The sequence below is a fragment of the Panthera tigris genome, chromosome A1 (assembly GCF_018350195.1).
Source record: "Panthera tigris isolate Pti1 chromosome A1, P.tigris_Pti1_mat1.1, whole genome shotgun sequence".
Classification (NCBI taxonomy): Eukaryota; Metazoa; Chordata; class Mammalia; order Carnivora; family Felidae; genus Panthera; species Panthera tigris.
In genome coordinates, this window is record NC_056660.1 from 135,631,271 (window position 1) to 135,645,284 (window position 14,014).

The 14,014-nt window shown below is 36.6% G+C and overlaps 1 protein-coding gene across 8 annotated transcripts in view; it reads left to right on the forward strand.

The window, feature by feature from the left end:
* BDP1 (B double prime 1, subunit of RNA polymerase III transcription initiation factor IIIB) overlaps positions 1–14,014 on the forward strand; it is an 89,117-nt gene that overhangs the window by 49,472 nt on the left and 25,631 nt on the right. For all 8 annotated transcript variants that reach the window (XM_042987969.1, XM_042988012.1, XM_042987980.1 and 5 more), the window contains 8 exons: positions 211–350; positions 3,245–3,443; positions 3,732–3,922; positions 4,938–5,325; positions 7,229–7,351; positions 11,384–11,420; positions 12,226–12,318; positions 13,422–13,647. In XM_042987969.1, coding sequence (XP_042843903.1) covers positions 211–350; positions 3,245–3,443; positions 3,732–3,922; positions 4,938–5,325; positions 7,229–7,351; positions 11,384–11,420; positions 12,226–12,318; positions 13,422–13,647 — 1,397 coding nt within the window. The remainder of the gene's footprint in view (positions 1–210; positions 351–3,244; positions 3,444–3,731; positions 3,923–4,937; positions 5,326–7,228; positions 7,352–11,383; positions 11,421–12,225; positions 12,319–13,421; positions 13,648–14,014) is intronic.

Genomic DNA, 14,014 nt, shown 5'->3' on the forward strand with positions numbered 1-14,014 from the left:
TAGTTTTTAAAGCATTTTGTAAATGTAATAACTGCAATAAATGAAACTTTCTCTCTGAATTAGGACTTTGGTTTTGGGCAGCAAACATGAACATTGCATACCTAGTTTGACTCTTCATTTTGAAAAACTCAATACCTTTCTTAATGATTGAACAATTTTAGGAAGTATGTTCACTTGTTAAAAAAAAATCATCTTGTTTTGTCATTTTAGCCAAATTCTCCAGTTGGAACTGAAATTGAAGTTGTATCTTCCAAAGTTTCCGAAGGTAGACTACATGAAAACCAGAGTCACATGGTTCTTGTAGACCCTCTTCATGTTAACAGAGTAAATGTTTTAGATGAAAAGATGAGGTGAGTTTGCTTTTAATCAGAAAACCATAAAACTTTCTAAAGATGAAGATTGGATAACTTCACATCGAGAACATTTTGTTAAAGGATAAAGTAATAGTTAATTATGAAACAGAATATTTTAAGTATGCTTCTTCAGATAGTATAAGAATTGCATGATTGATACTCTTATAATTTATAATTTCTGCACAAAGCTTGGTGAACCTCATTATTTTTTACTTTAAAATTCAATTTGTTAGTAAACAGAAATTCTTAAGTTCTTTGTATGTTTACAGTTTATATCTTATTGAAATTCATAAATAGGAAGTTCACTGAAGTGTATATGTTGTATTTAGAACTGTGTTCTAAGCCAAATGGTGAGAATATCTTTTAAAAGAGTTAACGCTAGAAAGGTGAAGATATTTTAGTACCACCACTTTTATTTATTACTTGCAGTCTGCCTTATTATTACCGATACTACTTTTTAAATTTTTTTTTTAATGTTTTTTTTAAATTTATTTTTGAGACAGAGAGCATGAGCAGGGGAGGGGCAGAGAGAGGGAGACACAGAATCAGAAGCAGACTCCAGGCTCTGAGCTGTCAGCACAGAGCCCGACGCGGGGCTCGAACTCATGGACTATGAGATCATGACCTGAGCTGAAGTCACACGCTTAACCGACTGAGCCACCCAGGCACCCCACTGATACTACTTTTTAATTAGTGGTGATCAGAGAATGTTTCATTGCGTGGGTGCTGCTGTAGAGAAGACCAAAAAGAAGTGAAGGAGCAGGTCCAGATGATGTATAGGGGGAGAGAGAACAACAACTTGAAAATACTGCAGGCAAGAGCATGCCTGACTTGTTTGAGGAACAGCAAGGGGAGCAAGTTTGAAATGGGTAAAGAGGGAGAGAGCAGTAGATGTAAGAAAGAGCCCAGCCGAGGGCATTGGCAGATTATATAGGACTGTTGTAAGGAATTTGATTTTTACTCTAAGTGAACCTTTAAACACTAGTGACCTTCAAGATCAGTGTTTCCTAATGCTCTCATTTATAATTGAGTAGGTTGACCTAGAGGATTTAAATGGCTTGTTGAAAGTAACATTGCCAAATTAGTGTTTAAAGTTAAATTTTCAGGATTTATGACTTTCAGACTAGCAAATTGACATAGTTATATAGGCAGACCTTTCTGTATAAAGAAAGAAGCTTTACATGTTTCAAGAGATATTATGTGGAGCCTTTGTGTTTTTTAATGAGAGAAATCAAACCTTTTTTTTTTTTATTTTTTATTTTTTTTATAGATCAGGCATTGGCTGTTTTTGTTTTTTTTTTTTTTAAATGTTTATTTATTTTTGAGAGAGCCAGAGCATGAGTGGGGCAGGGGCAGAGAGAGAGAGGGAGACACAGAACCCATCTGAAGCAGGCTCCAGGCTCTGAGCTGTCATCACAGTGCCTGATGTGGGGCTTGAGCTCATGGACCATGAGATCTTATTTGAGCTCAAGTTGGATGCTTAACCAACTGAGCCACCCAGTGCTTCCTCCCCTGCCTTTTTTTTTTTTTTGTTAAATTTTTTAACGTTTATTTATTTTTTGAGAGACAGAGTGAAACGGGATGGGCAGAGAGAGGGAGACACAGAATCCAAAGCAGGCTCTAGGCTCTAGCTGTCAGCACAGAGCCCGATGTGGGGCTCGAACCCACGAACCGTGAGATCATGACCTGAGCTGAAGTTGGATGCTTAACCGATTAAGCCACCCAGGTGCCCCAGAGAGAAATCAAACTTTTAATTTTCCTTTTTGGAAACCCACACTCCAGCCCACAGCCCCCTGTTTTTGAAAAACCTTTTTCTATTTGTGAAATTTATTCCAGCTGTTTACTTTATCATGAATGGTAATTTCTTTAGGGTATGTAATCTTAACAGTTTTAAAGTTAGGTTATTCCGAAGTCCAGTATTATCTCTTTTGACTTCAGTAGCATTTTATCCTTACTTGCATTTGTAAAATCACACTTGACTGTCAATAGCTTAAGTTAAATACAATGTTTTCCTAAATACGTTAGCCTACATTGGAATGTATTTAGCCACATCATAACCCTGTTAGAATTTCTTGTGAACTTCCTAGGTGTTTGACCAAAGAGCTTAGCAGGGTTGGAACATTTAGAAATGTAATTACTTTCTCTTCTAGATAATTTAGTAGAAGTATTACTCATAATTAGTCTTTAATACAGATCTTTCAGAGAACTCCTTATACTTAATTTTCTTTATGATATCTAGGTTTATGTTAATTTTAAACTTCCCAGTTCAGAATTCAGATCCTTGCTAGTTATTAAAATATTTTCCAGGAAAACCTAGGATAGGTGTTTAGGGATTGTCTTGGGAGCTATTCGTACTCTATTGAATGTTAAAACCTTGTCTTTGTCTGATTTGGCAGATACACATGGGTTATATTGAGATCATATGAATCTGACTCTTAGTAAATCCTTTTCCATTAGCTGATAGGTTTCTGATAGGAGAATGGACTCTGGCTTTCAAGCCTGGTCTTGGGCCAGAAGGACCAAGGATGTAACCATTGTACATTTGTCCATGTTCAAGTACTGGCTTGCTTTTTTTTTTTTTTTTTTTTTTTGTATTTGGTTATTTCTTTGAAAATTACTTAAAGTACCATGACACTACACATCAGAATCAATGAATGAAAGTAAGAAAAGATTGTTATTTTAAAAGTATTTTCCAGATTATACAGAAACTGCAAGTTGTAAAAGCTTTTACGTTCTTTATATCATCATTTGTGCTTGGTTTTAGAGCCAATTTATATATAGTCCTTCGAACATAGAATTGGCTTGTGTTCAAAAGTGTTTGACATAGCAGCTGTTAAATCAACAAGGAATTGTGATTTTGGTTTTTCAACATGATCTGTACTTCGTTCTAGACCTGAACCTAAACGGTATGTTCCTAGTCCAGCACAGTTGACAAGAAGGCAATTCCAAAAGGCTAAGCCAAATTTGGGAAGAGCACATGGTAAGAAGGAGGAACTAGGTATAGAAAAAGACAGAACAGATCAGAGTGAGGCAAGGGAGCCAGAAGATAATTTGCTGCAGCCAGGAGATGATACCCAGCTCCTTCAAAAAGTAAGTTTGAAAAAAATACTTTTTATCATTCGCTCTGTTTTGTCAAGATCGTGACGGAGAGAATTTATAAAAAAAATACAGTTTTGTCTTTGGTACTGTAACCAATTTTATAAAAATTGAGCTACTTTCCAATATTAAAAAATTTAGAAGCTATGCATCGTGTGTGTGTGTGTGTGTGTGTGTGTGTGTGTGTGTGTGTGTGTAAGCTTAGAGCTTTAGGTCCAACCCGCAAACCAAATTACGATAGAGATTGTTTGCATGGTAACATTAGCTGTTCTTAAATTTAAGGAAAAGGCTGAGTTTCTGACATCATTGGAGGTTTCAGCAAGAAAAGATTGTATAGATTCCAAAGAGGCTATTTTGGCCAAAAAAGATGCCCATTCAGAAGTTGGACCATCAGGAAGTGTTGGAGAAAAAACTATAGTGGATAATTCTATGTCTTCAGTTGTTGAAGAGCAGTGTGTCAGTAAACTAACAAGGTAAAGTTTTATTTAACGAGTATCTTCAGAATAGGAAATAAAACTAACTTACTCTTTATGGCTGTCCTACCTTAATGGTAGAGTGAAAAAAGATGGCTTGTTAACAGAAGTGTAGATAATTTTTTATTGACAGATCTGTTTCTTAACCACTCAAGTTTTTTTTTAAACTTTTAAAATAAGAGAGAGAGTGCACACACATAAGCAAGGTATAGGGGCAGAAGGATATAGAGAGAATCTTAAGCAGGCTTCACACTCAGCACAGATCCTGATGTGGGCCTCGATCCCATGACCACAGCCAAAATCAAGAGTTGAATGCTCACCTGACTGAGCCACCCAGGTGTCCCTACCTATGATTTTTATTTACTAAAGTTTATCTTTTTTTGATGTTCTTAGGAAGACTTTTCTTTCCTATGTTTAAAATTTCTGAATGTTGAGTATATTAAGACATGAGCAGAAGTCTGATAAAAGAATAGTGTGTATTACTTAAATAATTAAGGTGCTGGTTTGAATGGGGTCACAAACTAAAGTGAAGGGTACTCATGTTCTACACTTTACAGGGAAAGTGGAAAGGAACTTAAGATCTAAAAAACAACATCATTCCATGGGTTTTCTGCCTTCTCTTTTTTCTTTTTACCTAGTCTGTTTACCCAGTACTGTATACCGGTATCACTTTTTGATCCTATATTCTGTTTTATTGGACCATTTTCTTTTTCTCATTTTTTTCTAATAATTTCTAGAAATTATCACTTAAATAGCAAGGAAAAAATGGTCCAGAATTAAAAACTTACCATGAAAAATGTGTAGGTAGATAAACTAAGAACAAACTCTGAATAAGGAACTAGTAGTAATAGTAAATTTCTTTATTTCATGGCATAAGTTTTTGACGTAATGGGTTGTGGGAGTTTTCATTTTAATGCCTTGAACTGGGATTTCATTCTAAAATTTGGTTTCCATTAAAATTATCTTTATCCTTGTGCATGTAATGACTTTATTGTTATTTTGATTATACATCCAGCCCTCCACAACTATTGAAAGAATCAAGTTACTCTAAAATTGCTCTGGATCGAAGAACAACGATCTCTTCTGCTTCTGAGAACGAGGTGGATCATGGTGGAAGGAGAATGCATCGAAAGATCAAACCAAATGTCACTAGGGGCCGTGGATCAAAACGAATGCGAAGTAAGACCTCTAGGAAGGAACCTCGTGCTTCCAAGTCCACGCTGGTGACTCTTCGGGCTTCTCAGGAAGAAGATGAAGATGATGCTGAAGATTTTGAGCCTGATTATGAAGAAGACAGTTACCATCTTGCTCCAGAAGAAGTAAACAAAGCTCCAGTGTTTGTTCCCATTGGTCTCAGATCTCCCGAACCTGTTACTGCTCAAATTGAGGAAACGATGGAAGAGGTATTTTGTTTTTTGAATCTTGGAACTTTGTCTGTCTTATTTTGTTCTTTTAGTGTATCATTATTTCTTCTTAGTGATTATTAGGATTTGAACAGTTCATTTGCTAAATAAACCCTGCCGTATGTAATTTGTTTAAGCCCTCGTAGATATTTGAAGGAATCAATAGAAGGAGGCTCCTGTATTACTGAACCTCTATAATCTAGGCCTGCCATGAGGTGGCCAGTGTAATAATGATAGAAATCTGATTTCACTTGAATGTGGAGGCTACTAAATCTACTTTCTGATTAATTTTTCCTTTTCATTTTGGCAGATGTTTTAACTCTCTGGTAGGCTCAGGCTAAGCTCTGGTTGGTAGAGAAGGTAGAAGGGACACCTTTTTTTTCTTTTCTTTTTCTTTTAAATGTGGTAAAGGACCCCTGAGTGGCTTAATTGGTTGGGTGTGAGACTCTTGGTTTTGGCTTATGTCGTGATCTCACAGTCGTGAGATTGAGCCCCACATCAGCCTCTTTGCTAGGCATGGAGCCTGCTTGAGATTCACTTTCTCCCTCCCTTTGCTCCTCCCCGCCTTGTACTTACTCCTGCTCTCTCTCAAAATAAAAAAATAAAATTATGAAAAAATTGTAAAATACACATACCCTAAAATTTATGTTAGCCGTTTTAAAGTGTATATAGTTCATTGGCATTAAGTGTATTCATATTGTTGTGCTACACCATCACCACCATCCATCCACAGAGCTTTTTTCGTCTCGCGAAACTAAACCTGTACTCATTAAACAATAATTCCCCATTACCTCCTCTCCTCTCCTCTCATTTATGGCAAGCACCATTCTACTTTTGTCTCTGTGACTTGACTCTAGCTACTTCACATAACTGGAATCATAACAGTATCTGTTTTCATTGTGACTGGCTTATTTCATGTAGTATGAAGTTTTTAGTAGTCATTCAGATTGATATAGTATACATGTATCAGAATGCCTTTTTTTTTTTAAAGGTTAAAACAATTTTTTTTCTTTTTTCTTTCTTTTTTTTTTTTTTTAATTTTTGAGAGAGCAGAAGCAAGGGAGGGGCAGAGAGAGAGGGAGACAGAGAATCCCAAGCAGGCTCCGCCCTGTCAGCGCAGAGCCCGATGTGGGGCTTGAATTCAAAAAGCCATGAGATTATTACTTGAGCTGAAGTCAGATGCTCAACCGACTGAGCCACCCAGGGGCCTCCAGAATGTTCTTTTTTTAAGGCTGAGTGATATTTCATTACATATCTATACCACATATCTTTTTTTTTTTTTTTTTTTTTTTTTCAACGTTTTTTATTTATTTTTGGGACAGAGAGAGACCGAGCATGAACAGGGGAGGGGTAGAGAGAGAGGGAGACACAGAATCGGAAACAGGCTCCGGGCTCCGAGCCGTCAGCCCAGAGCCCGACGCGGGGCTCGAACTCACGGACCGCGAGATCGTGACCTGGCTGAAGTCGGCCGCTTAACCGACTGCGCCACCCAGGCGCCCCTATACCACATATCTTTTATCTTTTCATCTGTCAGTGGACAGTTGGGTTACTTCTACCTTTTGGCTATTGCAAAGAATGCTGCTATTAACATGGGTGTACAAATACGTCTTCTAATCCCTGTTCTCCATTTTTTGGGGGATATACCTAGAAGTGGAATCACTGAATGACATGCTAAATTGTACATCGGATGCTTAACTGACTGAGCTGCTCATGCGCCCCAGACGTCTCAAAAATCTTAAATGTTTTACTTTTGCCAAGTTGATGTTGTCATTTTAAGAATTGCTGTATTTTTTAATTGTGTATGAACGTGGATTATTTCTTCAATTTAACACACTTTATTTTAGTTGTTTGTTTTGCTGAATATAGTATGCCAAAATGAAATAATGAAATTTCATTTTGATAGCTTGAAATAACTGTGAATGCACCTGATGTAGGATGTATAGCTGTTGTTGAGCATCCAGTCTCCAGCACAGATGTGACTACTCAGCACATGAAACAAGAAGAAAATTTGAAGGCATTATCTATGGTAAGCATCCATTCTAATATGTTTTGTCTTTAACTCTGTTTACGTTAAAAAAAAAATAGAAGTTTATTTTGAAAGTTTTAAGTTTATAAGCCATTCTTACTAATTTCTGTCATTCAGGGAGCTATAAGTATGAATAGTAGAAACTGGTAAATAATCCAAAGATTTTATATTTCACTCACAAAGCATTGATTTGTGTATGTTTGTGTGAGTCACTCTTAATAGCCTCATAAACTTAAGTTAAAGTTCTGTTGCATTAAATCTGTATTCAATATAAATTATTTAAAATATATTTAGTTCCTTTTTGTTTGATACTCTTCCTTGTTTTTGCAAATCAAGTCTGGGAATTATTTATTAAAAATTTTTTTTTTACAGTTTATTTATTTTGAGAGAGAGAATGTGCTAGCAGGGGAGGGACAGACAGAGAGGCAGAGAGTGAATCCCAAGCAGGCTCCACAATGTTAGTGCAGAGCCCGATGCTGGGCTCAGTCTCACAAACCTTGAGATCATGACCTGAGCTGAAATCAGGAGTCGGACACTTAACCAACTGAGCCACCCAAGTGCCCCCACCTTTTCACATTTTTTAAATTACTGGTCCGTGTGTCTTTTTGTTGAATTGTAAGAAATTTTTAAATAGTAAGGATACAAGTTCCTTATCAGATATACGATTTCCAAATATTTTCTCCTGTTCCGTGAGTCATCTTTTCAATTTTTTTTTAATTAGAGCATGAATAGTGGAGAGGGGCAGAGGGAGAGAGAGAGAATTCCAAGCAGGCTCCATCCTCAGTGTGGAGCACAGTGCAGTGTTCGATCCCACAACCCTAGGATCGTGACCTGAGCCAAAATCCAGGGTCGGATGCTCAACTGACTGAGCCACTCAGATGCCCCTCTTTTCATTTTCTTGATGGTTCCCTTTAAGTGCAAACGTTTTTTTGTTTTTTTTTTTTTAATTTTTTTTTTTTTAATGTTTATTTTATTTTTGGGACAGAGAGAGACAGAGCATGAACGGGGGAGGGCCAGAGAGAGAGGGAGACACAGAATTGGAAGCAGGCTCCAGGCTCTGAGCCATCAGCCCAGAGCCTGACGCGGGGCTCGAACTCACGGACCGTGAGATTGTGACCTGAGCCGAAGTCGGATGCTTAACCGACTGAGCCACCCAGGCGCCCCGCAAACGTTTTTAAATGTGATAAAGTTCGTTTTATGTCTTTTTTCTTTTGTTGCTCAGGCTTTTGTTGTAATATTTAAGATATCTTTGTGAAAGCCAAGATCTTGAAGATTTACTCCACTTTTTCTTCTAATAGGTTTACAGATTTTACTGTAGTTTTACATTTAAGGCTTTAATCCATTTTGAGTTAATTTTTTATATGGTATGCGGTTAGAGTTCTTCATTCTTTGCACATGACAATACAGTTGTCACACTATTTCTTTGAAAAGACCATTCTTTCTTTATTGAATTCTCTTGCATTCTTGTCAGAAATCAATTGGCTGTAGATGTATGGATTTTTTTTCTGGATTCTCGGTTCTATTCCATTTCCTGTCTCTTCTTGTACCAGTGATGCTCGATTGATTACTGTTGCTTTGTGGTAAGTTTTGGAATTAGGAAGTATAAGCCATCCTACTTTATTCTTTTTTTAAGATTGTTTTAGCTATTGTGGGTCTCTTGTAATTCCATATGAATTTTAAAATCATCTTGTTATTTTCTACTCGACATAATCTAAGATTGTGATTGGGATTGCATTGAATCTGGGGATCACTTTGGGGGGGCTAGTCCCATATTAACAGTTTTCTGATTCATGAACATGGATAGTTGCCCATTTACTTAGATCTTCTTTGATTTCTTTCAATAGCATTTTGTAGTGTGCAGGGTATAAACTTTGCACTTCCTTTGTTAAATTTATTTTCAAGTATGTTGTATCTGAGGCTCTTGTGAATGGATTGGTCTTCTCAATTTCACTTTCAGGTTTTTCATTGCAAGTGTGTATATAGAAATACAATTGATTTTTGTATGTTGGTCTTGTATTTTGCAACTTTGCTGAACTAATTAGTTCTAATAGATTTTTAGTGGATTCCTTAGGATTTTCTATTTACAAGATCATGACATGTGAATAGAGATAGTTCTACTTCTGCCATTCTGTATTAGTTTCTCAGTGCTTCTATAACAAAATGCTATCAACTAGGTGGTTCAAAACTACAGAAAGTTATTTTCTCAGTTTTGGAGGCTAGAATTCCAAAATCACCATCCCCCTTCTGAAGACTCTGAGGGAAAAACTATTCAGGCCTTTCTCCTACCCTCTGACAATTGCCAGAGATCCTTGTCATTGCTTGGCTTTATGGCAGCACATTTCCAACTTCTGCCTCCATTGCCACATCGTGTTCTTTCTGTGTGTGTGTCCTGACTTTTCTTCTAAAGACACCTGTTGTATTGGATAGGGTGAGCCCTAATGCAATATGACTTCATGTTAGCCTGATAACATCTGAAAAAGCCCTGTTTCCAAGTAAAGTTACATTCATGGTACTCAGCTTAGGACTTCAACATATCTTTCTCAGAAACAGAATTTGACTTAACACTTCTCCATCTGGATATTTTTTATTTCTATTGCTTGCCTAGTTTCCCTTGCTAGAACCTCCAATACATATTGAACAAAGAAGTGGCAAGAACGCATACTTTTGTCTCATTCCTGGTCTTAAGGGAAAGCATCCAGTCTTTCACCATCAAGTTTGATGTTAGCTCTGGATTTTTCATAGGGTTTTTTTTTTTTTTTATCAAATTGAAGAAGTTTCAGTTTATCCTTGGTTTGTGTGAGAGGATTCTTAGGAAAGGATGTTGGCAGTTGTCATATGCTTTTTATGCATCTTTGGAGATGATCATGTGATTTTTGCTTTTTTTTTTGTACTGATATGTTGTATTACATTCATTATAACAGGATGTCAAATCAAAAATTGCATCCTACTTGGTCATGGCATGCAATTTTATGTCGCTGGATTTGGCTTGCTGGTATTTTATTGAGGATTTTTATGTGCAAATTCATAATAGATAATTCTTCTGTTTTCTACTATGAATCTGACCCCAGATTCTTGGGTCAGAAGCTAAAGTCCTGATCCTCTTAGAAAGAAAGTTCTTGTGCTGGGACTTGCAAGGAGAAAGGGGCCTTACTTTTTTGGCTGCAAATGTGTGAGGTGGAGTCTCTGGTTCATTGAGCTGGGAAGAAGGAGCGGGGAGAGAGTCTTAGTTGAGATACCACAGGCTCTTAGTTTGTTACCTTATTTTCACCAGTTGCTCAAAAAGAGGTTTCTATTGCCTTTATGACCATTTCCAGAGGCTTTAAATGTTTGGTTTTATTAAATTTTACCAGTTTCACTGGGGAGAGGGTCAGCAGAGCCTTATGATGTCATGCTGGACATGATCTTGTAACCTTTTTTTTTTTTTTTTTTAAGTTTATTTATTTTGAAAGGGAAAGAGAAAGTGGGGGAGAGGCAGAGAGAAATGGAGACAGAATCACAAGGAAGCTCCACATGACAGTGTGGAGCCCAACAAGGGGCTTGAACTCACGAAGTGTGAAAACATGACCTGAGCTGAAATCAAGAGTCAGATGCTTAACTGAGCCACTCAGGTGCCCAGATCTTGTAACTTTTTAATTTATTAAAATTCATTTAAGTTTAAGCCACCTAGTTAAAAAAAATGGGTGATATTCGTCAGACTTTGGTTTCCATTGGATTAAAATCAGTGACAAATATGACTGAAGTTGAAAGATTATGAAAGTGAAGAAGTGAAGTAAGACTAGTAAATGCACATGGTAGATGGAATATGATTAAAGTTAAAAAGAAAGAGTAAAATAAGTAGCAAGAGACAAAAGAATTTGGCTTTTAAATTATTTCTGATGATGAAATATTCTGAATAATTATAAAGGGAAACCACAGTTTCCTCTACTTTGTAATCAGAAGCATAGAAGAACTGTAAAAGCATAGTGCTTTTTGAGACGTAGAACATATATTTGGGAAAATACATAAGGCATTGCTTATCTTTTCCTCTTCTAGGAAATGACCACAGGTGAACATACCCAAGATGAAACAGGTAACTGTTAATAAGGAAACTGCCAAAACTACCTGGTTAACACTAGCAGGGTGATTTAAAAAATTTTTTTTAATTTTAACTTAATTTTTTTTTAGAGGGAGAGAGCATATGAGTGTGCATGTGTAAGTGGGTGAGGGACAGAGAGAGAGAGAGGAAGAGAGAATCTTTTTTTGTTTTGTTTTTTAAATGGTGATTTATTTATTTTGAGAGTGTGAGTGAGGAAGGGGCAGCGAAAGAGGGAGAGAGAGAATTCCAAGCAGACTCCACGCTGTCAGTACAGAGCCTGACATGGGACTCGATCTTATGAACTGTGAGATCATGACCTCAGCCCAAATCAAGAGTTGGAAGCTGCTTAACTGACTGAGCTGTCCAGGCACCCCTAGTATTGGTATTAGTTAGTAATTGAGTCCTTGCTGGGAGTTGAACAAAAAGTTTCCACTGTTGAATGTTTTATCTCCAGGAGAAACTTGGATTCTTGGAATAATTACTTTATGAAGTGAGTTAAGAGTTAAATGTTTAATAAAGAAGTATTATTTCCTCTGATCTGCACAGGTTTACTTTCTTCGAAGGTAACTTAAGTTATTTAATGGGAGGGAGGCATTTTCAATGAATAAAAGCTAATAATGCATGATTTCTTTTTTTTGTAGTAATAAAATACTACCCTAGTAAGGAATTAGTGGTATGGAAGATACTGAAACTTGTTGCTAGAGGATAAACACCTGAATTAAAAATGTTTTCTAAAGCAAGCAATCGTAAATTTCCAGATTCATCCTTCTGTTTTAATGTTGTTATATTTTCTCACAAGGTACCAATGATGGAAGTACTGAAGCTGCTATAACTTTACTTACAATGGGAGATCTAGTGTTGCAGTCAGAGATTGGTACAGAACAGAGTGATGGTAAGAATGAAAGATAAGGCCTACTGAAAAAAACCTTTTAAAATCCAACTTCTAAGAAATTATACCCACAGTTGAGTAATAAGTCAGTACTTTTACATTTGAAGTTGGTATAACTTTGTTGTTTTTCCAGAAATAAGTAATATGTGTGCATTGATGCACCCACCTCAGCCCATTTAGATGTAGTGGCCACCATTTCAAGATAGTACACTTGGTTTATTGAAAAAAGGTTGTCTTTCTGGAATAATCCAATGAGTCCTCCACCTTTCTCATCATAAACATTGGTTAATTGAGATCACTGATCACTTTATACAGGTTTCTTTAGCCAAAGGAGCTCCTGCTTTGGATAGTCTTCACAATTACTTGACAGTGGAATACAGTATCAAGGGACAATAACAGTCAATGACATAATTTAGTTTGGACTGTTTCATTAGTTTGAACTGAGCCAAAATATATGTCCACCCAGATTTTTAATATTTTAGGCTGGCCTTAATGGAGAAGCTATGGTCTTTACTCTTTAAGCACCTTGTATTTTAAGTACATTAAATGGATAGTTACATTAATTATTTTCCTGTTAATTATTGTGCCTGGACATGAGTGGGTTGCCATTTTTACTATATATTATTCAGGGCCTATAACTATATATTTATCAACGAATTCTCTGGTCTGTGTTTCTTACATGGCTCATTCTCTCTCTCTGTCTTTTTTTTTTTTTTTTTTTAAAGTAAACTGTACACCCATCGTGGGGCTCAAAATCACGACCCTGAGATCAAGAGTCACATGCTCTACTGACTGAGCCAGCCGGGCACCCCTATATGGCTCCTTTCTCAGTGATAGAGCATTGCTTTGGAGCCTGTCACAAATCTCTAGAACCTAAAATACAGGTTTTTAAAAATTGTAAATGAAGGTGATAATATCTTGAAACTTATTTGAGGCTATGTAGTTACTGAAGGCAAAAAGATTCATTTTTACTTACAATAGCACAAAAAAAATTTTAGTGTGTGAGAATTATTAAGCCTATAGTTGTTTAATGTTGAAGGATTTACTTTCTTTGGATATCTACTTGTATTGGGTCAATTTTAATTTTCTGTTCTTTTCTGTAATAGGAGTATGTGTACTTCTTGATGTTCATTCAAAGGATAAAAGCTGTGTTCCTTTTAGCCCAGATAATGTAAATCACAAAATTGTTCGTGAATGTCAGGACCTTTCTTCACCTGTCAGTAGTACATCTCCTTCACCATTAGAAGAAAACAAGATTGTATTGGAAGAGCAAAGTACTAAAGAAGAAATTGGTTTAGTGGAGGAAGTAAAGGAAAATGCTATATCGACCAGGTTTAATTTGCTTTATTTTTTTTCCTTTTTTTTTCTTTTCTTTTTTTCTTTTTTTTTTTTTTAAGTAGGCTTCATGCCCAGTGTGGAGCCCAGTGCAAGGCTTGAACTCATGTCCCTGAGATCAAGACCTGAGCTGAGATCAAGAGTTGGATACTTAACTGACTGAGCAACCCAGCCCAGATGCCCCTATTTTGCTTTATTAAGCTCTTGAGTTTTACTAGAAAATAAGAGTGCCGGGGTGGCTTAGTTGATTAAGCATCTGACTTTAGCTCAGGTCATGATCTCATGGTTTGTGAGTTCAAGCCCTGCATCGGGCTCTCTGCTGTCAGCACAGAGCCCACTTTGGATCCTCTGTCTCCCCTCTCTG